At 43.8% G+C, this 23,606-nt stretch overlaps 1 protein-coding gene across 1 annotated transcript in view; it reads right to left on the reverse strand.

The window, feature by feature from the left end:
- Positions 1–1,779: 1,779 nt before the first annotated feature.
- The window catches only part of LOC117759435 (voltage-dependent calcium channel gamma-2 subunit-like), a 48,906-nt gene continuing 27,079 nt past the window's right edge, over positions 1,780–23,606 (reverse strand). Inside the window, exons 2-4 of the mRNA XM_034581574.1 lie at positions 18,971–19,054; positions 5,348–5,488; positions 1,780–3,100 (exon numbers count right to left, since the gene is read on the reverse strand). Of these exons, the coding sequence (XP_034437465.1) occupies positions 2,568–3,100; positions 5,348–5,488; positions 18,971–19,054 (758 nt within the window). The 3' untranslated portion in view covers positions 1,780–2,567. The remainder of the gene's footprint in view (positions 3,101–5,347; positions 5,489–18,970; positions 19,055–23,606) is intronic.

Below are 23,606 nucleotides of genomic sequence, written 5' to 3' on the forward strand. Positions count from 1 at the left end.
AAACACATCTGAGCATTTTGAAATAGTCACGACCACGGTCACGACTCGTCTACAGCATGAATGCAAAGCGATGCTAACGTTTAAGGCTCATTTATGCTCAACGTTAGATATGTAGACGGAAATGGACGAAATCCTCTGTCCGTACTTGTTCATTCATGCGTTCACGTCGTCTGTATTTGAACACATCTCTCGCAGGCTTATAGATATGGATGAAACAGAAGAAACAGAGCAGTACCTCCACAAATCAAGAGGGGGGCGCTGCAACACAAACATGTATCTGTAACGGCAGTGCTAAGCCAAAGACGGACATTGGAGTGGTACTGGAGAACAAGAAGTACATTATTTAGCACTTACCTGCGTGCGCTCCTGGAAGTTAGCTTTGGGGCCATTCATTGTTTCACAGCTGATTAGCTAATTAGCTAGCTAGTCAGCAAAATGAATGTCGGCATTGCACTTGGCAAGAAAGCCAATGGGTTAAACTCACCTTCAAAACTTTGCGCATTTCTCCGTGGGCACGTCAGCGCTCGCAAATCAGCGAGTGGTGGTTGTGTGCTGTGTGTACTTTTGTACATCTGTAATCTTGGAGACAACCTGGAAAAAAAGAAATGTCCTGGCCCAGTTGGCAAAAGCGATTCTAAGGGGACATTTACATACTGTAGGGTTTTAATAGTTCGTCTTCCATCCTTTTTTTCCCAGGTCATTCTTACATCACTTACTTTTCAATGCTTTGAGACATTCGGGTCCCAAAATCCTGCCACTGTTTGCTTTTGTCCTAGGCCGAGGCACTCAAAGCCTCTAATTTCACTCGGTAATATTTGTCTTTTTAGAGCAAACACGATACAACAATGACTTGTTCTGTTCCCTACGGGGGGTTCGATTTTTATTCGTCATCAGGATTGATGCATCCAAGTTCAGAATCATTCAGTTTTGGCACCTTGAAAGACATTACGCTTTTTTTTAAATTCTCATTTACAACAACACAACGCAAAAACCAAAGAACAAGAAAAGAACGAGAAAAGAGACAAAGAAAGAGACTAAGGCTGTGTGAGAGTTCAAAGGAACCGAGAAAGTAAAATGTAAATGAAAAAAGGCAAGATAAAATTGTCTTCTGTTTAAAAAAAAAAAAAAAAAGAAGCTTTGATACGTTCTCCAAAGTTTGTTCGTCTTGTTTCAAGCGTAATGAAGCCCCAGCCCAAATTACCCACTCAAAAAAGAAAAATTGAAATAGACACAGTACTGTAACATTAAGTTCTACTTTGTCACTCCCACTGCCCTTACATGGTATCATTGTTCAGTTGTTCAAAACATAAGTTCCTTAAAAGCAGATCGGATCATTTTTGATTAGCATGCATGTAAATTCTTAATTTTTATGAGTCACTTAGCTTCACCTCGCTGGTAGCCATGTTCTCTCATGCACTACTTTGTGTCTTTGGCAGTAGTGACATTTTCATAGTCCACAGTCTTCAAGTTTGCAGAGAGATCCTCCTTTACCCAGAGTTCTCTCTCCTCACGCCGCCCCTTCATGGAGCCCCCCCCCCCAAAGAAAAGTGAGGTAAAGTTTTCACCTCGAGTCGACCCTAAACAAAGATGGCCAGGGTTTTGTCGTTGTTGTAAAAGAATGTGATAATGTGTCTAACACTAACCAATATCAGTTTATCAAGTAGGCTGAAGCCTTGGCCCCGTCGAAGGAGCCAGTCACGATGAATCCTCCGTCTCGGTTTGGTTTCCATGACGACTTGATTTAGTTTAACTTGTAAGTTACTTTGTTTTCTTTTTTTGTCCTTGTTGATATTTTTGCGCCAGGGAAGTCTAGTCATGATTTATTAACATATATATTCATATATTTATATATAATCAATACATATATTAACTTATGTGTTTTTTTTGTTTTGTTTGTTTTTCGTTTTTTTTTTTTGCGGCATGAATTGCTCCCTGCTTAAATTCAACACCGCAATGATTCACAGTATTAATGCGAATAAAGAATGAAATCAAGAAGATACAGCAACTAAAGACAGGAGTGGGTTCCGAGGGAGGTCGGGGTGTGTGTGCCGGGGGGGCTTGTGGGATGGTAGTGCGAGGGCGGGATCATAGGCGTGACCGAGGGACAAACCACGCCCCCCTTTCATCAGACTGAGGAAGAGTAAAAAATATAAAGTTCACCTTTTAACGGGCAGTCTGGCCAAGCCCACCACTCCATGGTTCCACAGCCCCGAGACAGACAACCACCAGCCACCCCCCCCCCCCCCCCACTCCTCTTTCCCCATCCTTCCCCTCAAATCTTTATAAACATGTTCAAAACTCGTTAAACAATGGTAGATGGGAAAATCATGCATGTTTCTTTTTTTATGCATTTTTTCTGTTTCCTTTTTTTAAACTCTGTGATCATCTGAAGTGCTGTGCAGCGCTCAGATCTTCCTTTCTGTCGCTTACCCCTCACTCCATTTATCCATTTATGCCCCCTCCGCTTCCTCTTTTCATCTCCTTACATCATGATCTGTCTTTTGCCGCCTACCCCCCCCAAATTCCCTCTGATTTGATTTTTTGTGTCCGAGGGCGCTCCATCAATTTCATACAGGTGTGGTGCGTCGGTTAGCGGTGTTGCTGTGGCCGCCTGAGTCTTTCAGGTCCTTCTGGATGCAGTTGTGGACCTGCAGGAAGTTGTGGTCCCTCTCCGTGGAGTTATAGGTGGCTGTCGGGGTGCCCGTTTGGCCCTTGGGCAGCGTGTACATGGACAGCTCGGTGGAGGGCAGCGCCCCGAAGGCCTTCAGGCCCACCGGCGATGCCTCGCGGGAGTGCGAGGGATCAGTGGAGCGGGATGAAGAGCGTGAGCGGCGTCGATAGCGGTAGCGGTAGCTGGGGATTCGCGTGATGGCCGCACCTTGGAGGTAGTCAGCGGCCCGCGCCCCCACGCGCAGCTCCCGATGGCGGTCGATGAACATGTGCACAGCGAGCACACCCACCATTTCAGCCATGATGAAGGAGAGGGCGCCAAAGTAGAAGGACCAGCCGTAGGAATAGCTGTTTTTCTTGGAGTCACTCTTGGAAGGGTCGCCAGCGTTGGCTGATATGTACACGATGATTCCTATGATGTTGCTCAGGCCTGGGAAAGGGAAAGAAGGGGGATTAGATCCAAAGTCAAATACAGGAAAACTGATACTGAAACATACACATTAAATAGAGTTTTCACAGTTGACAGGTTTATTGATCGTTTGGAGTATGAATAGAAATCTGAATGCTTTTATTAATATTTCAAAAATCCGGTGTATTCAACTAAAGAACCTTTTTTCACAGCATAGACAGGGACATGGCTGCATACCACGTAGTCTTGCAGAGTTTATAACAAAAGAAAACTTTTAGATACCAGCGTCTGCAATGTTAGAAGTAGCTTTCATTCTCCTCTCTACATCATGTGACGGGCCACCTGTTTGCCACTAACTGTCCAATCCAGAGTCCTGCACTAGATCAGTAACCTGAACAATGTGGTGTAACGTGAAAAAAAAAAAAACTTGTGGGGCATAACGGGACCAGAAGGGTTTCGGATCTGACTCGGAAATAATGGGGGCTAAGGTGTAGGGGTCCTGATGGAGCTTTGTGGGTGTGGGTTTGCAAAAATAAAGTTTTCACCTCGAGTCGACCCTAAACAAAGATGGCCAGGGTTTCGGCAGAAGGCCAAAACGATTTTTTTTGTTTTGTTGTTGTTGTAAAAGAATGTGATAATGTGTCTAACAATAACCAATATCAGTTTATCAAGTAGGCTGAAGCCTTGGCCCCGTCAGAGGAGCCAGTCACGATGAATCCTCCGTCTCGGTTTGGTTTCCATGACGACTTGATTTAGTTTAACTTGTAAGTTACTTTGTTTTCTTTTTTTTCTCCTTGTTGATATTTGCGGGTTTGCAAAAATAGACTCGTGCAGGACTCTGGTCCAATCATCCACGTTCCACATTTAGACACAGAACCGTAAACTAGCCCCGGTGCCAACTTCATAGACCAACGCCAACGAAATACAGTCTACTAGTCTAGTTTCTACGTAAACGAACAACCTGTTTAAAGAGCGTACGTCCTTATTTGTTAACATTTCAGTCTTGCTGCTCGGAGACGTCGTTCTCAGATAACGACAGCTGATCAATGAGGGCGACAGAGATGCAAAATCTGCTTCAAATGAATTAGTAACTTATTAGATGTGAGTGAGTCAACAGCATGGATGTGAAGAGAATCTGTTGCAGTTGACAGACCACATGTTTCCTAAAGCACAGATTTCAGACAGCACTTTCTCTCTCTCTCTTTTCCTCTCTGTCTTTCCGTAGCTTTCTTTCCCTCTTTTCTAAAATCCAAACTGGGGCAGATTCACTTTTCCATCTATTTTTTTCTTTATTCTTTTTTAATATGTCTCTTTGCTTCCCGGTAGTTCATCGTCCGCAGCCTTCACCTCCAACAAATTCACATCCTCTGTCAATCTCAGCTTTCCCACCTTTCTCTCTCCATCTCTCTGTTCTGTTTCTCCCTCCCTCTATTTGATCACCTATTACTCTTGTCGTACACCATCGCTCCGGCGGCGTGTGGCCAGGAACACACACTCACATGCACCGGCAGACAGACTAAAGCTCAAATGTGCAAATAAGCAGTAAAAACGATGATGTGCAAAGAGACGGAGCGGCCGTCTGAGGTGCGAGGACTGCGAGGGCCTGATTGAGACGGATCAGAGCAGAAGAGTATCAGGGACACCTTATTTTTAGAGTGTAATCCCAGTGGCCTCCTCTTAGCCTAGCAACAGGGCGAGAGAGACAGACACAGACAGTGAGAAAGAGAGAGGGAGAGAGTGAAAGAGAGAAAACCGCTTCTCTCACTTTTGACTTGGAGGGGAACTAGTTATCTAGCGCAGCGCAGTAGGCCATGGCCTAGAACCAGAGTACAAATGCACCAAAACACAAAACTGCTCCGGCAAAGAGGCATCATGTGCTATCTTTGTCTCCCTGGCTTGGTCCTGAGGGGATTTCTGTACACTACACACATGTCAGGTGCTACGCAACACGTCACCTGGTGGTCAGCGAGCACCGCTGAGGCCGGGGCTGCCTCCGAGACACGACATTCTCATTTGCGTCTATTTCAGGTGATTTGATACTAAGGTGCCGCCAGGATCTCCTTCACCTCTTTAGTAGTTTCTCTTCTCAGCTCTACTCAATCCTCCTTAACCCCGTGTTTTTTAGAATTTAGTTGCATTTGTTTTTGCTCTGAATCAAGTTTCCTTTCCCCGGTCGTCGTCCGTCGAAACTGTCAGCGCTCCGAAAAACAACTGGACGAACAGCTGCACCAGAGCGCTGACAGGTGGGGAACTTGACGTTCTTCATACCTGCGGAGACGAAGAGGATGCCAGCGCTGAGGATGATGTTGTGGCGTGACTTGTAAAACTCGCTGGCGGCGATGCACAGCCCCCCCATGAAGAGCAGGATCACACTCATGATGGGGAAGATGCTGGAGGCTCGAACGGCACCTGCGTACACACACACACACATCGAGGGAAAAGTAATTGTTAGTGTCAAGCTGTTATCGTCAGCAACTGTCTAATGTAGCAAATTAATCTGAAAGTCATCAAAAATAAATTGTGAAAAGGTGATTTTGGTCAAACCTCTATAAGAAAACAACAAATACGATGAGAGGTGACTCAACACATGGATGGAAGGAACTTAAAATGTTTGAATTATCAGAAACAGATGTAGCTTCTTTTTTAAAACCAGTTCAGACTTGAAATTCCTGTGGTGCTCAACAGGCGTAAATATCTAGTCACCTTCATTTTCTTGTGAGAGAAAATGTTGTTGTCTGAGTGAAAACATGATTTATGGGGGGAAACTTTCTCCTCCTTCTCCTTTCTCCTCCCTCTTCTCCTCATTCTGTATCTGTATTGAGGATCTGTGCCTCTGATGGGCAGCGTGCCTGTCCTCCTCTATCAGACCGCTCTCCATCCCTCTTCCAGCGTTCCCTCCCTCTAACACTCCATCTGTCTCTGTCCTCTTCCCCTCACCTATCGGTCTGTCCATCAGCCGTCTGTCTGCCTGCCCTCTGCGTGGCTGACTTGCTGATTGGCCCTGAGGGGGCGGTGGTGGTGAGGGGTGTCACGCTGCTGCCGTGGTCATGGAGCTCGATCTGGTTTCCCAGGCGGACGGAGTTCCGTTCCAGAACTTCAGGCAGTTTTCACGTGTGATTCTGCTTCACTTGTTGAAAATATCACATTTTCTTCTTCACTTGTCCTCGTTCCATGAGGACAAGTGAAGATGTGCATGTAGCATCTTTGGAAATGTGCTAAATGTTGATCAGCTCAGTGGATTTCTAACTTAATCTTGAGACATATTTACGTATTTGTGCATGATCACTTGACAACTGGACTGTGAACCAGCACTTTTAAACTTTAAACTTTTAGGTCATCTTTGCAACGTTCTGCAGAGTCTTTACAGTCTAAGCTATTCCACATAGTTAAAAGACAATTCCAGTATATGAGAATTGGGGTATTTTGTAGTTTCGTGGACATATTGTACGACTCAATTATTTAATTGTTAAAACACAAACACTGTTTAAAAGCAATCTGCAATATCTCACACTCCAGGTAACTAGTTCCAGTTAATCAAAGCATAATTCTTGTTTATTAGATTTTTGTGCTTTGTCTAATATCCCTGCACATACATCATTTCACTACTCACTTATTTTAATTGGAAAAGCAGTCTGTAATATCTAACACAGATAATAAAGACTATGTTTTATTCGGAAAAGTCTGATTTGTTTAAAAGTACTTTGTTGTTTGACCCACTGCATCAAGTATCACTGCATCAAGTATATTTGTGCATGCCCAGTTTTGCAGCGGGGTCAAAAAGTTTAGATAATCTGACTAAATCAATAGTTCACAGTTTGTCTGGTCCATCTGACCGCTGGTGTTTTGTTCTCTGTACGTACTTTCTTGTGAGAAATGTGCTCCTAAAATATTTCATCCAAACCGATATAAATCTGGACTAAAATCGACCAAAACAAAACTCAAGTTGTCATAAAGGCAAATAAGCATTTTGTGCCTCGCTCAAGGGCAACCTGGATTTATTCATTCCATCCGTGTATCTCTCTCTCTCTCTCTCTCTCTCTCTCTCTCTCTCTCTCTCTCTCTCTCTCTCTCTCTCTGTTGTGATGGATCCATTCACTGAAGCAGATCAAATATTAAGGTGACCTCAGAGTTGGCACTGCACTAAGCCTCCCCTCATCCACCTCCTGCATCCTATTTGTTTTAACCCCATCTCCTCTTCTTCATTGACATGTGCTGTCAGGGCACATTTTCCTCAAGGTGGAAAGCCCCTCATACCAGCCAGATACTCCACACACACACACACACACACACACACACACACACACACACACGCAGAAACACACATCTTTTTTCCAGAGTAAGCGGAAAGGCCTCCTGTCACTCACACGTGTACTACATTTACTAGAGGTGAACACACTGCTGGCAGAGATTCTTCACGATGTTAAGTGACACACGAACATAAAAAGCACACTGCGCCACGGACGGCATGTAATAGACGGCAGAAAGGTTATTCTGTATTATACGACATTTCTATACGTCTGCAGAGCCCAGTTTGCTTTAGTTACTGTCATGACACGTGTCAAACGTTGAATTTTATCACAGTTTACACCAGAGACTGAGGATGAAGATGGACGATGCGTCTCTACTTCCTCCCGCGATCCAGAAATGAAGCCAAACTATGCCAGATACGAACTTCACCATCTTGTGCTGATTAGAGCCAGAATCTGTCCAGTTTGGAAAAGAGCGAAATCATCTTTTACTTTAAGAACAGTTTAGTGAAGAAACACTCTCCAGTTCTGATATAACTGATGCTGGAGCAGTGTCTGTGCTAACCGCCATTGCTGTTAACGAACAGTCGCTTCTTGCCATCATCTCAGTGAAGACGCACATATCGCTGCCAGTCCCTGATTGGTCCAAACTACTGTGCCACAAGTGGACTTGCGACGAGTCAAGCTGCCTCGCAGAGTAAATACAAATACAGGACAATATAGAAAGAAGCCAAATGTGGTGGAAAACTTTAGCCGAGAAAATACAATTCAAGGGGGAAGAACAGAGAAAAAGACTGGAAACGAAGGAAAAAGGAGACGACACAAGAGGAGAAGCGAGAAGACTGCAGACCTTCACATCTCTGTGAAGCTGCTTTGCCGCGAGCAATCTCTGTCGCTCTCTCTTTCCCTCTCTCCTTCCCTCTCTGCTCTTTTGCTATAAGCAGAAGGCAGGGAGTATGAAAGGAGGAATTTTTTTACCGAGTGCGCCGGCCTCCAGGCGCACCCTGCCGCTAAGCACATCACGGCACAGACACAGAGACGGAGAGAAGGTGAGTTGAGAGTGAACAAGCTCCAGCAGCAGGGTGAAGCGACATCTACAGTGGGTTTTCAGTGGCTTTGTTGAGGATGCTCGCGGCTGCTGTGGGAACTGAACCTCTGACTTCCTGGTTGTGGGCGGATCTTTACAAATTTCAGGCGGCCCTGTGTCGGTGCGACACCGGCACACGTCATCAATCATGCCAGTCAAAGTTTTAACAAACATCTTCTGTATCTGAAGTGAAGAGACGCTATCATCGCAAAAGTAAATCCACCAATTCCTTGGTCCGCCTGATCTGAAGTTTTGCTGCTATAGGTTATCGTCGCTCTGAATCTCCAATTAGATTAAAAACAAACTATATTTTTGAATAAAACATTTTTTTATGGTGCACACAAATACTCGATTAAAGTTACACTGAAGTTTTTTTAGCAGCTATGGAGCGAAGAGTGGTTTCCCTAGTTTTGATTGTTGCATGAGGATGCATGTGCTTGTGCATGTGGATAACAGCGTACGCATTCCTGCCAATGATTTTACACTATTCCACTGATCAGCAGGTGGCAGTAATGTCCCAAGAAGCATTGCAACGCACCAAAAGAAGGGCAGTTCAGAAGAAGACTTCAACAGAGTTAAAAAACCTTAATGAATGATCCTTCGCACAGGATGTGAGTCGGAAAATTTGAGGAATTAGCGAGAAGCAAAATGGTTTGTTGGATAAGAGCAAAACACTAGTCGTATGAGCTGATGTGAATCAAATCATCAGGAGTTGTCACAATCCTGGTTTGCCTCCAAAGATTGGAACATCCTGCCTATTTTTCATTTTCCTATTATTCAGACTGGCTCTTCTGTCCATCTATAACATGACCGGTGCGTGTTATGAACTTCACCTGACATGCACCGAAGGAAGTAACTCACTGAGACACATCTGGTGTGTGATGCACTTCAGAGACTTATCCAATTATTATTATTATCATTATCTAAACTCACGTATCCTGTACAGTTGTACGGAGATTGAGTCTATCCCACCTTATGTTGGTCGTAAGGAAACACTCTGAGCAGGTCACGTATCTGCTAACGATCTGCATGTAGGTTGATTTGTAATATTGTTCCTATGCGTCCCTGTTGGATCGTGCAGGGTTATTAGTTTGCAGACGCTATTTCTAATTAGAGGAGAGAATGAGGAGGGTTTTATTTCATTAAAGCACAGACTGACACAACCCCCCCGAGGAGAGGGGGAGAGGATTGTGATGATAATGACACAGATGCCGAGGTTACTCCTACAGGTGTAAAGTTAATCATAAATATAACCAATCAGCGGCTGTGTCGTATTTCACCTCACAAATTGCATTTACAAGCAGGTGATGGCGACGCTTCTCTTTTATGTTATGTTAACTGGGAGTTTATTGCTCTTCTTGAATCTCACATTAACAGATTAAGGAATGTTACATCACTTATCGAGGTTACATGGACACTCAACATCTGCTGCTGGTGAAGGACTTTCTGTAGACTTTGGTTTTACTTTTGGTACATTGTCCTGATTTACGGTCTTTAGACTTGTTTTCAGTTTCAGTTGCTCCCCTGATATTCTCTGATTGTGTGTTTTGTATAGTTTCAGTTTGCAGTATCGCAGTTATCTTCTTGCTGCTTTCCCCAGTGCACGTTACCGGATCTCCTGAGTTCTTCTTGTCCTCCTTCCAGTTTGCCTGCACTTTTTTTCGTGTCTGCATTTCGTTCCTTTGCTGTGAAAACCTGACACGATAATCTGATACTAACCCGAATAAGGTCATACTCGGAATAAGGAATAATGAAATCAAGACATGTTGAGTCGTCCGACCTCAGTCGCAGTATGCTGAAATGTACTTCATACGTTTTCACAGCATTTTGCAACATGGACACGTGCAGCAGTCACCAACTGCCTGGCGACACGTGCCCTTAGTTGTAGTGTAGCATCGGACGTGTGACGTAGTGGATACGATCACACTATGCTCTGCGACATGTGGACAGGAACATGAATGGATTATTCTAATTGCCAGTCTTGTTAACATCATAATCAAATTAAAGTCTTATTTAGAATAAGGTAAGTAGTTGAAATATTGCTTAACAAAGTCAGTTTGTTCCGTGCACCTAGATTCTAACACGACACACAAACCAAAACCATCTCTCTCCTTTCTCTTCTTTTCCACTTTCACCTTCCCTTCATTTCTCCCACTGCTTAGTTCTGCTGCAGTAGAGTGTGTTTGTACTGTATGTGTGTGTGTGTGTGTGTGTGTGTGTGTGTGTGTGTGTGTACGTGCTTGTGCGTGTCTCTGGCTGACTTATGGTTTCATTAGCTGCGGCAGAGGAGAGCCTTGTAATTGTGGCTGAATTATAGAGGTGGGGGTGGACACCACCAGCATGGGAACACCCTGGGGTTCACACACATAAACACCTATACACACACACACTTAAGTGTACACACACACACACACACACACACACAAACTACAGTAAAGTGCAACAACCCCCCATTACTTTGTCACAGCCATATACACACTCGCTCAACAAGCAACAAAGTGAACACACTCATCGATCAGCTTCCCACCCACTCACTCGCTCTATCTCACGCTCCAAAGTGGGGTGTTTCCCATACACACTGTACACTACCCACGCAGGAACAATCTGCTCGCTCTCTCTCCCTCTCTCTCAAACACACACAGACACACACACACTCATATAACTTCTAGCTCACACACAAACACACACACACACACACATTTCGCCCACGTGGGAGAGCCCAGCAGCAAAGTACGTGGTAGTGGGAACTCGGCAAAACAGCTACAGGGGAAAAACTAATAGCGTGTTTGTGTGTGTGTGTGTGTGTGTGTGCGTGCTTGGTACCCTGCAAGGCTAACGAACACGTTGACCGACAGAATCGTTTAAAAAAACAAATGGACAGATCTTTTCTTACGGAGAAGATGAAAACCGAAAGCTTGAACACACATACACACCCACACACACACCACCACCAGGCAGATGTGTCTTTGCATGACGTGCCTGTGTGAGTATGTGCACGAACATAGTACACACACGAGGGAGCCTGCCACTCATTATCACGCCGTATTACCCATGTTAATCATTATATGTCTCCGTGTCACAACTCGGCCCCCAAAATAGCTGCGGTGACGTCAGCGAGTCGGATGACGTCATCCGTGGGTGACGTCACGTGTCTCCTAGCATCCTGATCGGGAGTATTAGCATCGTGTACGAGGATCCAGCCGTCTAATTATAGCATCAGTAAGACTGCGTACTGCTTCCGCGTCACAGTGTTCAGAGCAAATCAGGACTCTGTGGGTTCTTGTTTTTCTATCGTTGTGAGGACCGTGGGAAGAGAGGACATTTTGGCTGGTCCTCACTTGGTGAGACAGACAAACAACAGGTTTAGGCTAAAGGTCACTTATGTGAAATCACAAGAAATCACTTTTACGAGGAACATATATTTATATTCATATACAACCATGTGACGACTTTATGCTTTTACATTTCAGAGAGAAATATTTAGCATTTTTACCGCAGCCAAGGGGGGGGGGTGTTAATTCTTTCATCTGTCTTTGTTTGTCAGAAGTATTACACAAAAACTACTGGACGGATTACCACAAAAAAACTTGGTGGAAGGATTCTTTAACATTTTGATGAAAGAATTAACATGAAAAAATATCAGGCATATTCAAGGGACTGATATGTTGTTGGCTTGATTGAATTTAAGGGGAATGTTCGGCCTTGGCGATGGTTTGCACTCTACTGAGTACTAATGTAGTACTTCATGATATGTATAAAGAAGCTCTAATTTTCATATCCTTTGTAGATTAAGATTTTCTACACAAAAAAAATTGTTTTTCTCAATTAATGTATTCTATTTTGTGTTATATCTAAAATTTGGGATTTGGAAATTTGCCATTCCCTAGTAGTATAGTATAAGAAAAACAACGCTGTGGCAGACATCTTGTTTCTGATCCACTGAGAGTGAATCGAATGCATGGAGAACAGAACATTATGTACTAAGCTGCCACCACGTGTCTCCAGTTCTGGATACATTTTCAACAAACTCCGCCTGTAGCATCAATATCATTTGAGAATTGCTGTAATTACATTAACAGCCGTGCACTCGAAGGACATCAATAACTAATTCTTCTTCTGCCGCTGATTAGTGAAACAGTTGTGCACACGTATGCGAGGGACTTGGTTAGAGCCGGGAGAATCCATTATACCAGAGAGGGTCCTCGTAGGTATAGAAGTACAAATGCGTGTGTGTATGTGTCTTGTTCAAGCCACTTAGGGGCAAGAGCTGAGCTGTTGGCCAAATCTAATCCCATTCAACGGGTCCGTGCAGGATACGACACACACGGACACTTCACACACTCGTTCACACACTCACACACTCTGTTACATACACAACACAGCGTTTCCCTTTCCACTCTTTCTAAATATGCAAACACACAGTCGCTATAGAATCTAGAAATTAATGCACACACACACACACACACACACAGAGCGTATTGTGTACATCAATCAAATTAAACCCACAATACACATAATTCTTTCTTCCAAGTCAAAACACAAACAAACGACACATCCACATCTTCTCAGGTGTGAAAACAAAACACACACCCGCTATCTCACAGCAGCGTTGAAACAAGTAAATATTTACTCGTCATAATCCAAATCTCTTTTTGTGACCACGGTGATTGAGCAGAAATTAATCCTTGCGACACCGAGAGATATCCCGTCACCTAAATCTGAGATACAACAAATACCAGCGCAGGATTCAAGGACGACAAGAGTTCATGTACGATAACAGCCGGCAGTGTATACATCACAACCTGGTTTATGTAGGACAGCACAGTCTCAGCAGGCTGAGGTGAATGTTACGTCCTTGTATCGTCTTTGTTTTCAGAACAGCTTTTGACTCTAGTCATATGCCATCCCAGTTTCCTTTAAATTAATGGTCTCAATTTAATTAAATTAGGTTTTTGGTGCAATTAATTTGAAGAGTCATTCTTGGATTTGTGTTTCGTGAAACATGATTTGGAATTCAGCAATATTGTCCATTATCAACATTGTATTTCACAACTGGCTTGAGCAAGTATTCCCAACATGTTAGATAATAAAACTATACATAACATCGTCATGATTCCCTGTTCTGGCTGTTAACGGAGAGAAAAAACGATACATGTACTGTTGCTGAATCCAGCTTTTATCAGACAGACCAAAGGCCTTTTCATGCTCAACGTTAGATGTTTATCCAAAAAACGGACGGAGCCGCCTGTACGTATTTTGGGGTCAAATACGAAACAAACAAAACATAGCTGTACCACTGGAGGCCACGGGGGCACAGTAAAGCCAATAGTTCAAGCGAGACCATCAAAAGAAACGAGCAAGACATTTAAAAATGTTGAACTTTTTGTCTTTTGGCTTCATTCAGGCCAAACAGACAGATAGATTATCACAACCTCCTAAACCATCGCCATGTTTGCTATTATCATGAACCCCCGACTCTGCACTGTCCTCTAGTGGATGTATTGCTAAACAACCATGCAAAGGTCGGGGAAGTTGACGTATTTGTAGGCAGCGACGGTTACATCGTCTGAAAAGGACACATATCTTTTTGTATGTAAAGGAAGCTTAAATGAGCCTTAACATTTTGTAATTAGGTGTTAATGGTGCATTCGGATAGGAAAGTCACACAGCCCCAGTTTGTGATTTAGCATGATGCATATTTTTTAGTCTTGTTAGATACAACGCCAAAGTTCTCCACTGCATCGTGTATGAAGACCGTGATTGCAGCAGATACTATTTACTAAAAGTTTTAGGTAGAGGTCTGCATGAGTCCAAAATGTTGGACTGCTTTCCAAACCCATGAAAATTCATCACGAACGCCACATGCATGAATGATTTTTCGAACCCCCGAAGTGGACGGGAGGAACATTAGACCTGGTCCAAAATGTGTCAGACTCAAAAAGACTCGACAGAGAAGAAACAGGAAAACTGCCGCTCGTCTGAAGAGCCATCAATGAACAAACAAGTTGCAGTCAAGAGAAGCAATATAGTAATAAGAATAAACGTCAATTAATACTTCTTTTCACTCTTTTCATTCACATACAATAACAGCCTGTGATTTCTTCAAATATTTTCTCCCACGTTGATTTTGTGGTAGCATGTGATCTGAGCTGGATATTAAGATGACACACATGAAATGGCCATTGTTAATAAATTAGGAATTTGCTCTCTGGCTCTGATGGAGCACATCAGCAAAGTAAACTGTAATCTCCCTCCTCCATATATCACGCTGTGGTGAAGGGTTGGGGTGGTGGCCCTGTCCTCGCTCTCTGTGGCTGCAGCTGATAGTACAACTGCTGCAGGAGGAAGGCTGACTGCTCGCCCTTACATAACCACATGTACAAATTCACCCAGAGAGCGGTTGATGGGGGTGGGGTGGGGTGGGTGGGGGCGAGATGCTCAGAGAGCAAGAGACTCAGGCAGAGAAATCGAAGGGCCCTTGGGGAAATAGAGAGAGAGCGAGAGAGAGGCAAACAATGGGGAAAAAATCATCCAAAATGAATGACGACCTCCCTCCTTTATTTCACTAGTGCAGCGCTGGTTCTGAACCTGCCTGTGGGTTTGGCCTGTGGTGATGCTGGTCGCAGTTTTTCTTTCTGAAACTGTAAAAGTCACCTGCAGCAACCGAGCCGTCGGGAAATTAAGGACTCAATCCACAGAACCTTTAAGTGGAGAATCAGTTGTTGTGAGCGCGCTGTTGTTGATGAGTCCCAGTCACCACTGCTACAGGGCACTGGTCGCCTGTTTACTCAAATTGTTAATATTGAAGTTATTGCACATCCAACTCGCACCAAATCCAACAGTGTACTTCCTTAGGCCGTTAACAAAATACATGCCGAGTGTGAAGTTGATAAGATGAAGAGTTCTTGAGATATGCGAGCCTGATACAGACTGAGATTTCTGGAATTAGTAGATAGATGCTGGTGTACGACTCCTTCAGTTGTTACAAGTGTTCTTTACACCCTCAGTGTGAGTCTAACGCAGTTGAAAGGGTAAATCCACATTAACATCACAAGTCCACAAATCACTGCTGCACTGCAAAGCTTTGTCAGTCGTTTTGCAGCAGGTTGTGTCTATTGCTGCTCGTTTTCTCCTGGTTTGCTAAGACAACTTCTACATAGAGACGTACGACGTGTGTGAAGTTTGCACGTCGTTTACAGTTGATTGGAATGAAGTTGTCTGGTATAATGAGCTCTTTGGGTTGTGTTTGTTTCGATGGCCTCCCAGGTCCCTTTTGCCCGGGGCCACCAAAGTCCCTTGAAACGCTCGTGCTTCAACAACATGTTCTGCGACATTAATCCACTGGAGCTTAACGAACTCTTCAGTGCAAAACTGTTTCCATGGTAAAGCAAAAGAGGTATAAAGTCTTTATTTCATTTCAGCGCGCCTGTAAATATTTGATTGCCACACTCGGATCAGTAGCATGTTACCAGGTTCATTATACATGTGGGTGTGACATCACTCTCGACACACATGCGGTATGTATGTTACGCGCCCACACGCTAACCCTTGTTCCACTGAACGGGAAGAAAACAGACAGAGACAGGTTTTTCCATTATGACATTACAGACAAAGAATATTTTGTAATGTGGTAGTCATGGCTGGCACCCGTAACTACACCTGAAAGACTGCAAGCTCTGATTGTCAGAACAAAGGACACAGTGTTCACATCAAACCCCGATATTATATAGTCTGATCATTTGGGAAGAGGATTAGTTGTTGGTTGTACTTTAACAGTTTGGGGGTAGACGTTTACTACATGATGTGGCTGCTTTTAAACATATCAGGGATAGTTCCCTGTCGAAACCCAACCAGATCCTAAAGATACAATGTAACTTCAGCCACTAGGGGTCTCTCAGTCAAACAATATAAAGATAGATTTGTGATGTTGTGTATATGTCAAACAGCTGTTAAGACCAAAACTAGGACTCCAACATCCCTGATTTAGACGTTCTGCTCTGTTTGATTCAGTGTGAAAGTCCCTTGAATAACTTCTGTTTGAGGCGGACACCTATGATTGCACTGAGGAAATCAGGACCAGCATCAGGCACATCTACCGTCAAGCATTAAAACTCATATGTGGGAGTGCTCAATTATGGAAAAGCAACAGCCTCCCTTGTGTCAGCTACAATCATTAATGGACCCTTGAGCAAGGCACAGTTGCTAAGTGGCTATAAGCAGGAGTCTGCAGTTGTCTCGGTAAGCGTACTGGTGGGAATGTGTGTGCGAGTGTGAAGCAGAGTGGAGCTTGGACAAAGAAACGTTGCATCATTTCCATCTGTCAGAATGTGTCACCGTCCACACTTTACATTGTCATTTTAGTGATTTAGCTGACACTGTTACTCAGGCTGACTTACAGCGAGTGTGACAGTAGAAGGAGCTTTGATTACCATATCACTGGGGATTATAGGAAAGCCAAAAAAGCAAAGAGTGCAAGAGTCAGGGTATTTGTGCATTCATATCCCGCAGCCAACAAAAGTGGAGCTCAGAAAACAAACAGAAGAGGAACAGAGGGGCAATTTGTGCAAATCCTCACAGTCTCATACAATTAAGGACCTGACACAGCAACGTTCAACAGCTTCAGACATCAAATGCATACTGAGGGTAGATGTACAGCACCGCTTGAAACAGACCTTTGCTAAATAGCTAATGACAAGGAGGTCAAACAGCACAACCCAGTGCATGTGCAGCACAGGAACAATTAGATTCTACAGGCATTTACGACAATGAATTAATGTTATATACAAGTACCTTTTCTGTAGCCTATGCTGTAGCTTATCCCTCTGTATTCTAGCACTCTATGAATTTAGTTTAAATGTTAAACAAGCCAGCCTTAAACCATAAAGACAGTACATGTTGGCAGTATTTAAGCTGGAGAAAAGCATAATGTACTGTCATAAAAAACAATGCTAAATTGTTCTAGTCGTAACACATATGGGATGAAATTAGCTCTCAGGTATTGTTAGAGAAAAAGTGGATGTAAATCAGAAGAAGAAGCCAAGATCCGATTAATCAAATTAAACAATTTTATTCATTTATTTGTGCTTTTTCCACTAATAGCTCTTTCTACATATACTGTATTTGTCTCTAGTGGATGGTAACTTGAGAAAAATGATCTTTAACATAATAAAAAGTAAAATAAGAGAGCTGACACTATACCAACACTACCAGTGATTAACCTCATCTACATATTAATGACACGCAAATCTCTATCTCACAGTTACACATACAAACATACGAGTATATGCAGATATTTACGTTGCCATGGTGATGCACAGCGGGGAAAGGAAGGAATGCTGTATCAGTGATTCATCTTCGCAAGATACAGTAAGTTCAAAATAAAGAGGAGGCTCTGTCTTCCAGTTTAAAACCGGCAACAACGGTTTCTGCTGTCTGTGTTTCTGGATATTTTACAAGGGGCCTAACAGGAAAAGTTCTGGAAAATGTCCCCAACAACTGACTCGGACATTTGCGTTCTCTGGACAACTCCTGGAGTTTAGCAGCTTCACAGACAACTCGAATGTCTTTTAACCAACAAGACTAAAATTTAACTTAAAACATATTAGGGTAATTTCAAATTGACCTAACACTGAGATCAGCGCCCTGTCTCTCCTCTTCCCCATCATCCCCACACTCCAACCCACAGCCTCCATCCACCAGCTGTCAGACAGGCGTGCAGGCCTCGGTGGAGATGGACAGACAGATGGATGGAAATCAAGAGGGAGGAGGCGAGGGATAGGTGGAGGGAAGGAGGAGAGGGAGAGGTGTGACCCACATAGCAGAGCCTGGAGTATTTATAGAAGAAAGTGTCCTAATTGGCAAGCCGCTGGGAAAGCAACAGCACCGCACTGGTACCCTACTCCTTGTCCTTCACCTCCTCAACCTTCCCTTCTCCTTGCCTCATACCTTCTCCTGCTAGTTTCTCCTCCACTCCGTCTTTCACCTCTCCCTCCTCCTCTTCCATGAACACCTCCTCATCCTGCGACTTCCTATCCCTGACCCTTCCTCCACTCTTGAGTCTATCTGCTCCAACTTAACGCTGTCCTCTACAGTTTCTCCTCAGCTCTGTGCTCCTCTTAATCTTCAACCCTTTTCAAACCTCTACCACTTCTTCTACCTCCGAACCCCTCCCTCCCTTCCCCTTCTTGTCCTGCTGTTTGTCAAACTGCTTCCTTTTGCCTCGCATCCCTCACATGAAACGTAAGGGTTGTAGAGTTGATGCTGATATATTCTTGGAAACAAATGTTATGACGAAAACCTCAATAATTTAGATTTGAGTGTTATCACAAAGTTTAGAATTTAGGTTGACGTATTTTGTCCCTTTGAAAACCTGGATTTTCAGCAGATATCTACATAAAACAGATTTACAGACGCAATAAAGGTTGATAGTTTATATGAGGGTGTAGCCCATATACACAGTAGAATGATCAGGAGGGAAAGAATAACTAAACACACGGATGGATGGATGGATGGATGGATGGATGGATGGATGGATGGATGAGGGCAGAAAGGACTCACGTAGGAAGTACTCGGAAGCATCCGCCTCATAGTCAGCATCCTCTGGGAAGTGATCTATCTGCTTGCACATGCCTTTAAAAGAACCTGTCGAGAAAGAAAGAAAACATTAACATTTTGCACACTAATGTTTCACCCTCAACAAATAACACATTCAAATTGACAAATGTATTTGACATGTGTACTTTGACTCTTAAGTTTGGCCCATGTCTGCTAACATGGAGGAGGCGGGGTTTATGACATGTACCGCAGTCAGCCAGCAGGTGTCGATCAAGCTGTCAATCATCTTTATGTACATGTCTATGATTACCATAGTCTGACAGTCCACTGTTGATAGGAGTGTGTGTGTGTGTGTGTGGGGGGGGGGGGGGGGGGGGGGGGGGGGGGTTTAGCTTGGTTCAGCTCCAGTGGTAATTGTCTGCCCTCCCAAACCACTGTGATTAAATGGGCCCTTGTTAATTGGTGTTTGAAGGACGAAAGACTAGTTCCCGGCTCTCAGATGGGCATCGGTTATGCACACGCACACACTCGGACACTCTCTCCCAATAAGTCTCACACACACACACACACACACACACACACATACTGTAGCGACAGCCTCATTGTCCACAGCCTCGCTGGCTGTCTCCTTCGTTCATCATGGTGAGAGTCATATATTTTGCATTTTCATCGTGGCCACAGAGAAAAAAAGAACAATTTTTACACCAAAGCCACTGAAATAATACAACAAAAACCGTGACAGGACTCTGCCACAGGCCTGCTTCATATTTGCATATCTTTAATACAACTCAACAAACACTCTGGTGAAAAAAAAAAGAGTTTTTTTATCAGGTACACTTTCATAGATTTTTTTAGCGGGAAGCAAAGCTGCAGAACGCTTTCATCACTTCATTATTCCAGTGTGAACTGTGTGTAGAGCTGTGAGTCGGATCTCTGTTCGGTTCTGGAAGGGGGGGGGGGGGGGGGGGGGTGAACAACAGCGCTGCATGTTTTCAGGAGGAAACACATGGCCTCTTGTCTCACTTACTTATCGTAGGTATTTGTTGTGCAAATGAGAGGGACGCCGCTGAGTTAAATAAACCTGAATCGTGTTGTGTGTACGCAAAAGAGTTTTGTCAGGGAAGCTGGAGACGTCTCTTTGTTCTGGGCAGTTTCAATTTACTACTTATTACAGTTAATATCCATCATGAGACTGGACGTGTTATTAGATAAACAGCATGTTGAAGCAGGGGAAGGTGCATGAACGCAGCTTGACTCTGATTTGTTTTTGTTAATGCAACTTTAGACGATGCAACAACCTGGATTGTGTAAGTTTACAGCAGATATCTTGCTCGCACTGCTCTGTGAGTTTTTGCTGAGGAGATAGAGCGGGTCGTCCACTAACCAGGAGGTCGGTGGTTTGATCCCAGGCTCTGGTAACTCTGCCCAAGGGATCTTTTGCTGAAGGGAATCTCACCTGACAGTGACTGAGCTGCTTCCAGTGTTTCTCTGTACGACTCAGATACTGAAGCACAAAAAGGTGAATATACAAATATGTAGCGGTGACAGTAAACTTTTTAGCTTTATTAAAGTCTTCCTATTACAGCTGTTGCCCTTATTGAGGTTATTTCCCTCGGATTTCAAACATTTTTACAGTTGTAAATCAGTTTCTCATGTCACACTATGAGCAGGAGAAATAGAAGAACAAGAAACACCAGTGCACTTTATACAAGAGGAAGTGTTTGTGATGTGTCGATGGGTTTTACTCCATGTCTGCCGTCCATGTTAAATGATAAATGCAAACCAGTAAGTACGACACAAAGAGTCTGGAATCAACGTCCCCACTCAGACGATTAATGTTTAACAGTCCTATGTAAACACGACTCCTGTTATTTCCTCGGCCGTCCAACATACGTGTAGCTACAGTGTTATAAAACATTCAAGATGGTGTCTGCCGCGGTTGCCTAGGAGATGTGCAAAGCAGAAGCCCCTCTGTTGAATCAACTTTAATAACACGTCTTTGTCGTTTCTCCGTGTTTGTATCAATTTGAAATTTATTGTTTTGAGTGCGGCCGTCTGCATGCGAATCTCCCACATTATTTCAAACACGTCCATTCACACACTCAGAACTCTTCCTCACTGTCCTCCTCCTCCTCCATCACTTTCACACTCTCCCTCGCTCTCCCTCCGACACATGCCCACCCACGCTGCAGCACGAGCACATGTAATCTGGACTCGCGTTTCCCCGTCCGTCTCTCTACTATCTGTCTCACACACAAGCCTCCCTCCGTCTCCCTCTGTCTCCCTCTGTCCCTCTGTCTCCCTCTGTCCCTCTGCTTGCTCCTCTATCGCTCTCTCTCGTCAGTCGGCTACATGTGAACCCCCAGGACCAGATTCCCAATCACCTCCCCACTCCTCCACTTTCTCTCTCTCTCTTTAGTCCTTCCTGGGATTCAAATAAAGAGCGCACCTAATTGTCGGGGCAGGGCAGCATTAGATGTCGAAACCATCAGATTTTTCAGTTCTGTCTGAACCAAAGCAGCAGGTGTGAAAGGAGCCTCGGACCAGAAGAGGAGTTCTCTCCGTCCGGATCAAAGTGAATCGTGTTCTGGTTTGTTTGCTGAGTGAAGTTTGCGGGAAGTTGAGACGGCATTAAACAACAGAAGAGGGAGAAGAAACACTCGCAGGATTGTTTTCACTCTTTACCCCGGACTAATGTTTGAATGACGAGGACGTTCATTTTGCTGGTGGTAATTCTATAATGACATTACAGTGGTAATGAAGTTAACGAAAAAAGAACCAGTGCATTCGTTTTCTCCATTCAAACGGAGATGGTACAACCCGCTGAACTGAAAACACGCCGACATCAGACGCACGCCCGTCTACAAACCAGACAATGTCAAAGGCAGCACATGCCGCTGACTGCGTAATGGTTTCCGTACGTCTCAGTTTCTGTCCGTCCAGATTAAAACTGGGCCAGAGCAGAGTTTCCAAACTTCCCAGTTTCAGGGGCAGTGGTGTGGACGTCAGGTGCAAGATGTGCTGATCATGTGTTTTTAATACTAAGACAAAGCTACATGTTGTGAAAATGATCAATAATCATTTACAGATGTTGAAATATTACCATCGTTTGACATTGAGCCCAAAGTCTTTCCCTAAAGTCAACAGCCTTAACACACGGTTCCTGTTTCTACTATTAAACTTTTCTTCTGATTTAACGGTGACATGAACTCACAGAGAAACAAACAAGTGTACGTGGCTGCACACAATCCCCGCCTGAGAAACTCCTCCGCTCTCACCCCCCCCCCCCTCCCTCCGCTGCCACGTCCCCTCTCCACTGTTGTAATAATGACGTGTCACTCTTCCAAATTGGCCTTATTAAATTATACATCATGCTTAAACATGGAACACATACTATTATTCTGAGGACGACCTGCACCTCAGGGGTCAGGACGGCTCCATCATCCACTTATCCTCACAGCGAGAGGAGCGACTCTCCGCACATGATTTATACCAATGAGAAGAGACACCGGTGACCCCACCCCCGTCACAGACCAATCAGGAGCCAGCGTGGCGACCGAACTTATGGCTGTTTAGCAGACAGCCTTTTATGAAGTATTAACATCCTGACCCACTCACTGAGAAGCCTCTCTTTGTGTAGCTGTGTGTGTGTGTGTGTGTGTGTGTCACAACAGCAGATAATGTAAAGTACAAACGCCCTCCTCTGAACCAGTGCTGTGTGTTATGCAAATATTTGCCGTTGTGTCTTTATTCTTTCTGCTGATCGTGGGTCTGTTTGCTAAAACGGCATTAAACTAATCCCTCAGCTGCAGATGGAAGAACATCAGAGACCTCAGAGGTGCGTGACGTGTGACTGAAGACGTCCACTGATTTCAAGATGTGATCCTTCTTTTCTTTCTTCTATCAATATTAATTTATCCAGGAGGAGCTGCTCCTTACCCCCCCTCCGGCTCCTTTCATCCATTTGCAACCACTTCCTGTTTTTTCTGCAGCTTCTTCAGTCTTGAACATCGTGCAGTTGAAGTTATTACGTGTGTTTTTCATAATCTGAAATATCCGGTGGAAAAAAATACTCTCAGCAGAATTGGATAAATATATTTACCTTTGTCTTCTTGACACTTAATTCAATTTTAGTCCAGGAATTTATTACAACGTTCATCATTTCCCTCCTTTTGTGATTGTGTGTCTTTTTGCTGACTTAGCTTTACTATTGATTGTGTTGATAATAAAATCAATGGTGTATCAATAACTTCCAGAATCAGATGTAACTGGGAACAATGTCCTGACCTTTTGTGTTTGACGACATTTTAGACTTCTGATGTGTTTTTGTCGTGTCGAACCCTTTTTCTTCTTCCACTTATTTCTCCTTGTGTTCTCGACTTTGGTTTTTCGCGCATTTGAATGATTGGATTCTTATATTTGTTTTGCACTTTGCACAGTTGATTGATGTTTTATTTTGAAGCCTCTTTCATCTCTTATTTTGATTCCCGTCCTCGTCTGGTTTCCCTCCTTTAAGATTGTCTGCACCTGCACTAATGGGCCACACCTGAGATCAGTTCTCTGTATATCATCTCCTCACTCTGCTCTGTCTTCGTCTTTTAACATCTGTACATTTCCTGGTTTGTTCTCGTTTCTTGTG

Source organism: Hippoglossus hippoglossus, chromosome 1, assembly GCF_009819705.1.
Source record: "Hippoglossus hippoglossus isolate fHipHip1 chromosome 1, fHipHip1.pri, whole genome shotgun sequence".
In the NCBI taxonomy this organism is placed as follows: domain Eukaryota; kingdom Metazoa; phylum Chordata; class Actinopteri; order Pleuronectiformes; family Pleuronectidae; genus Hippoglossus; species Hippoglossus hippoglossus.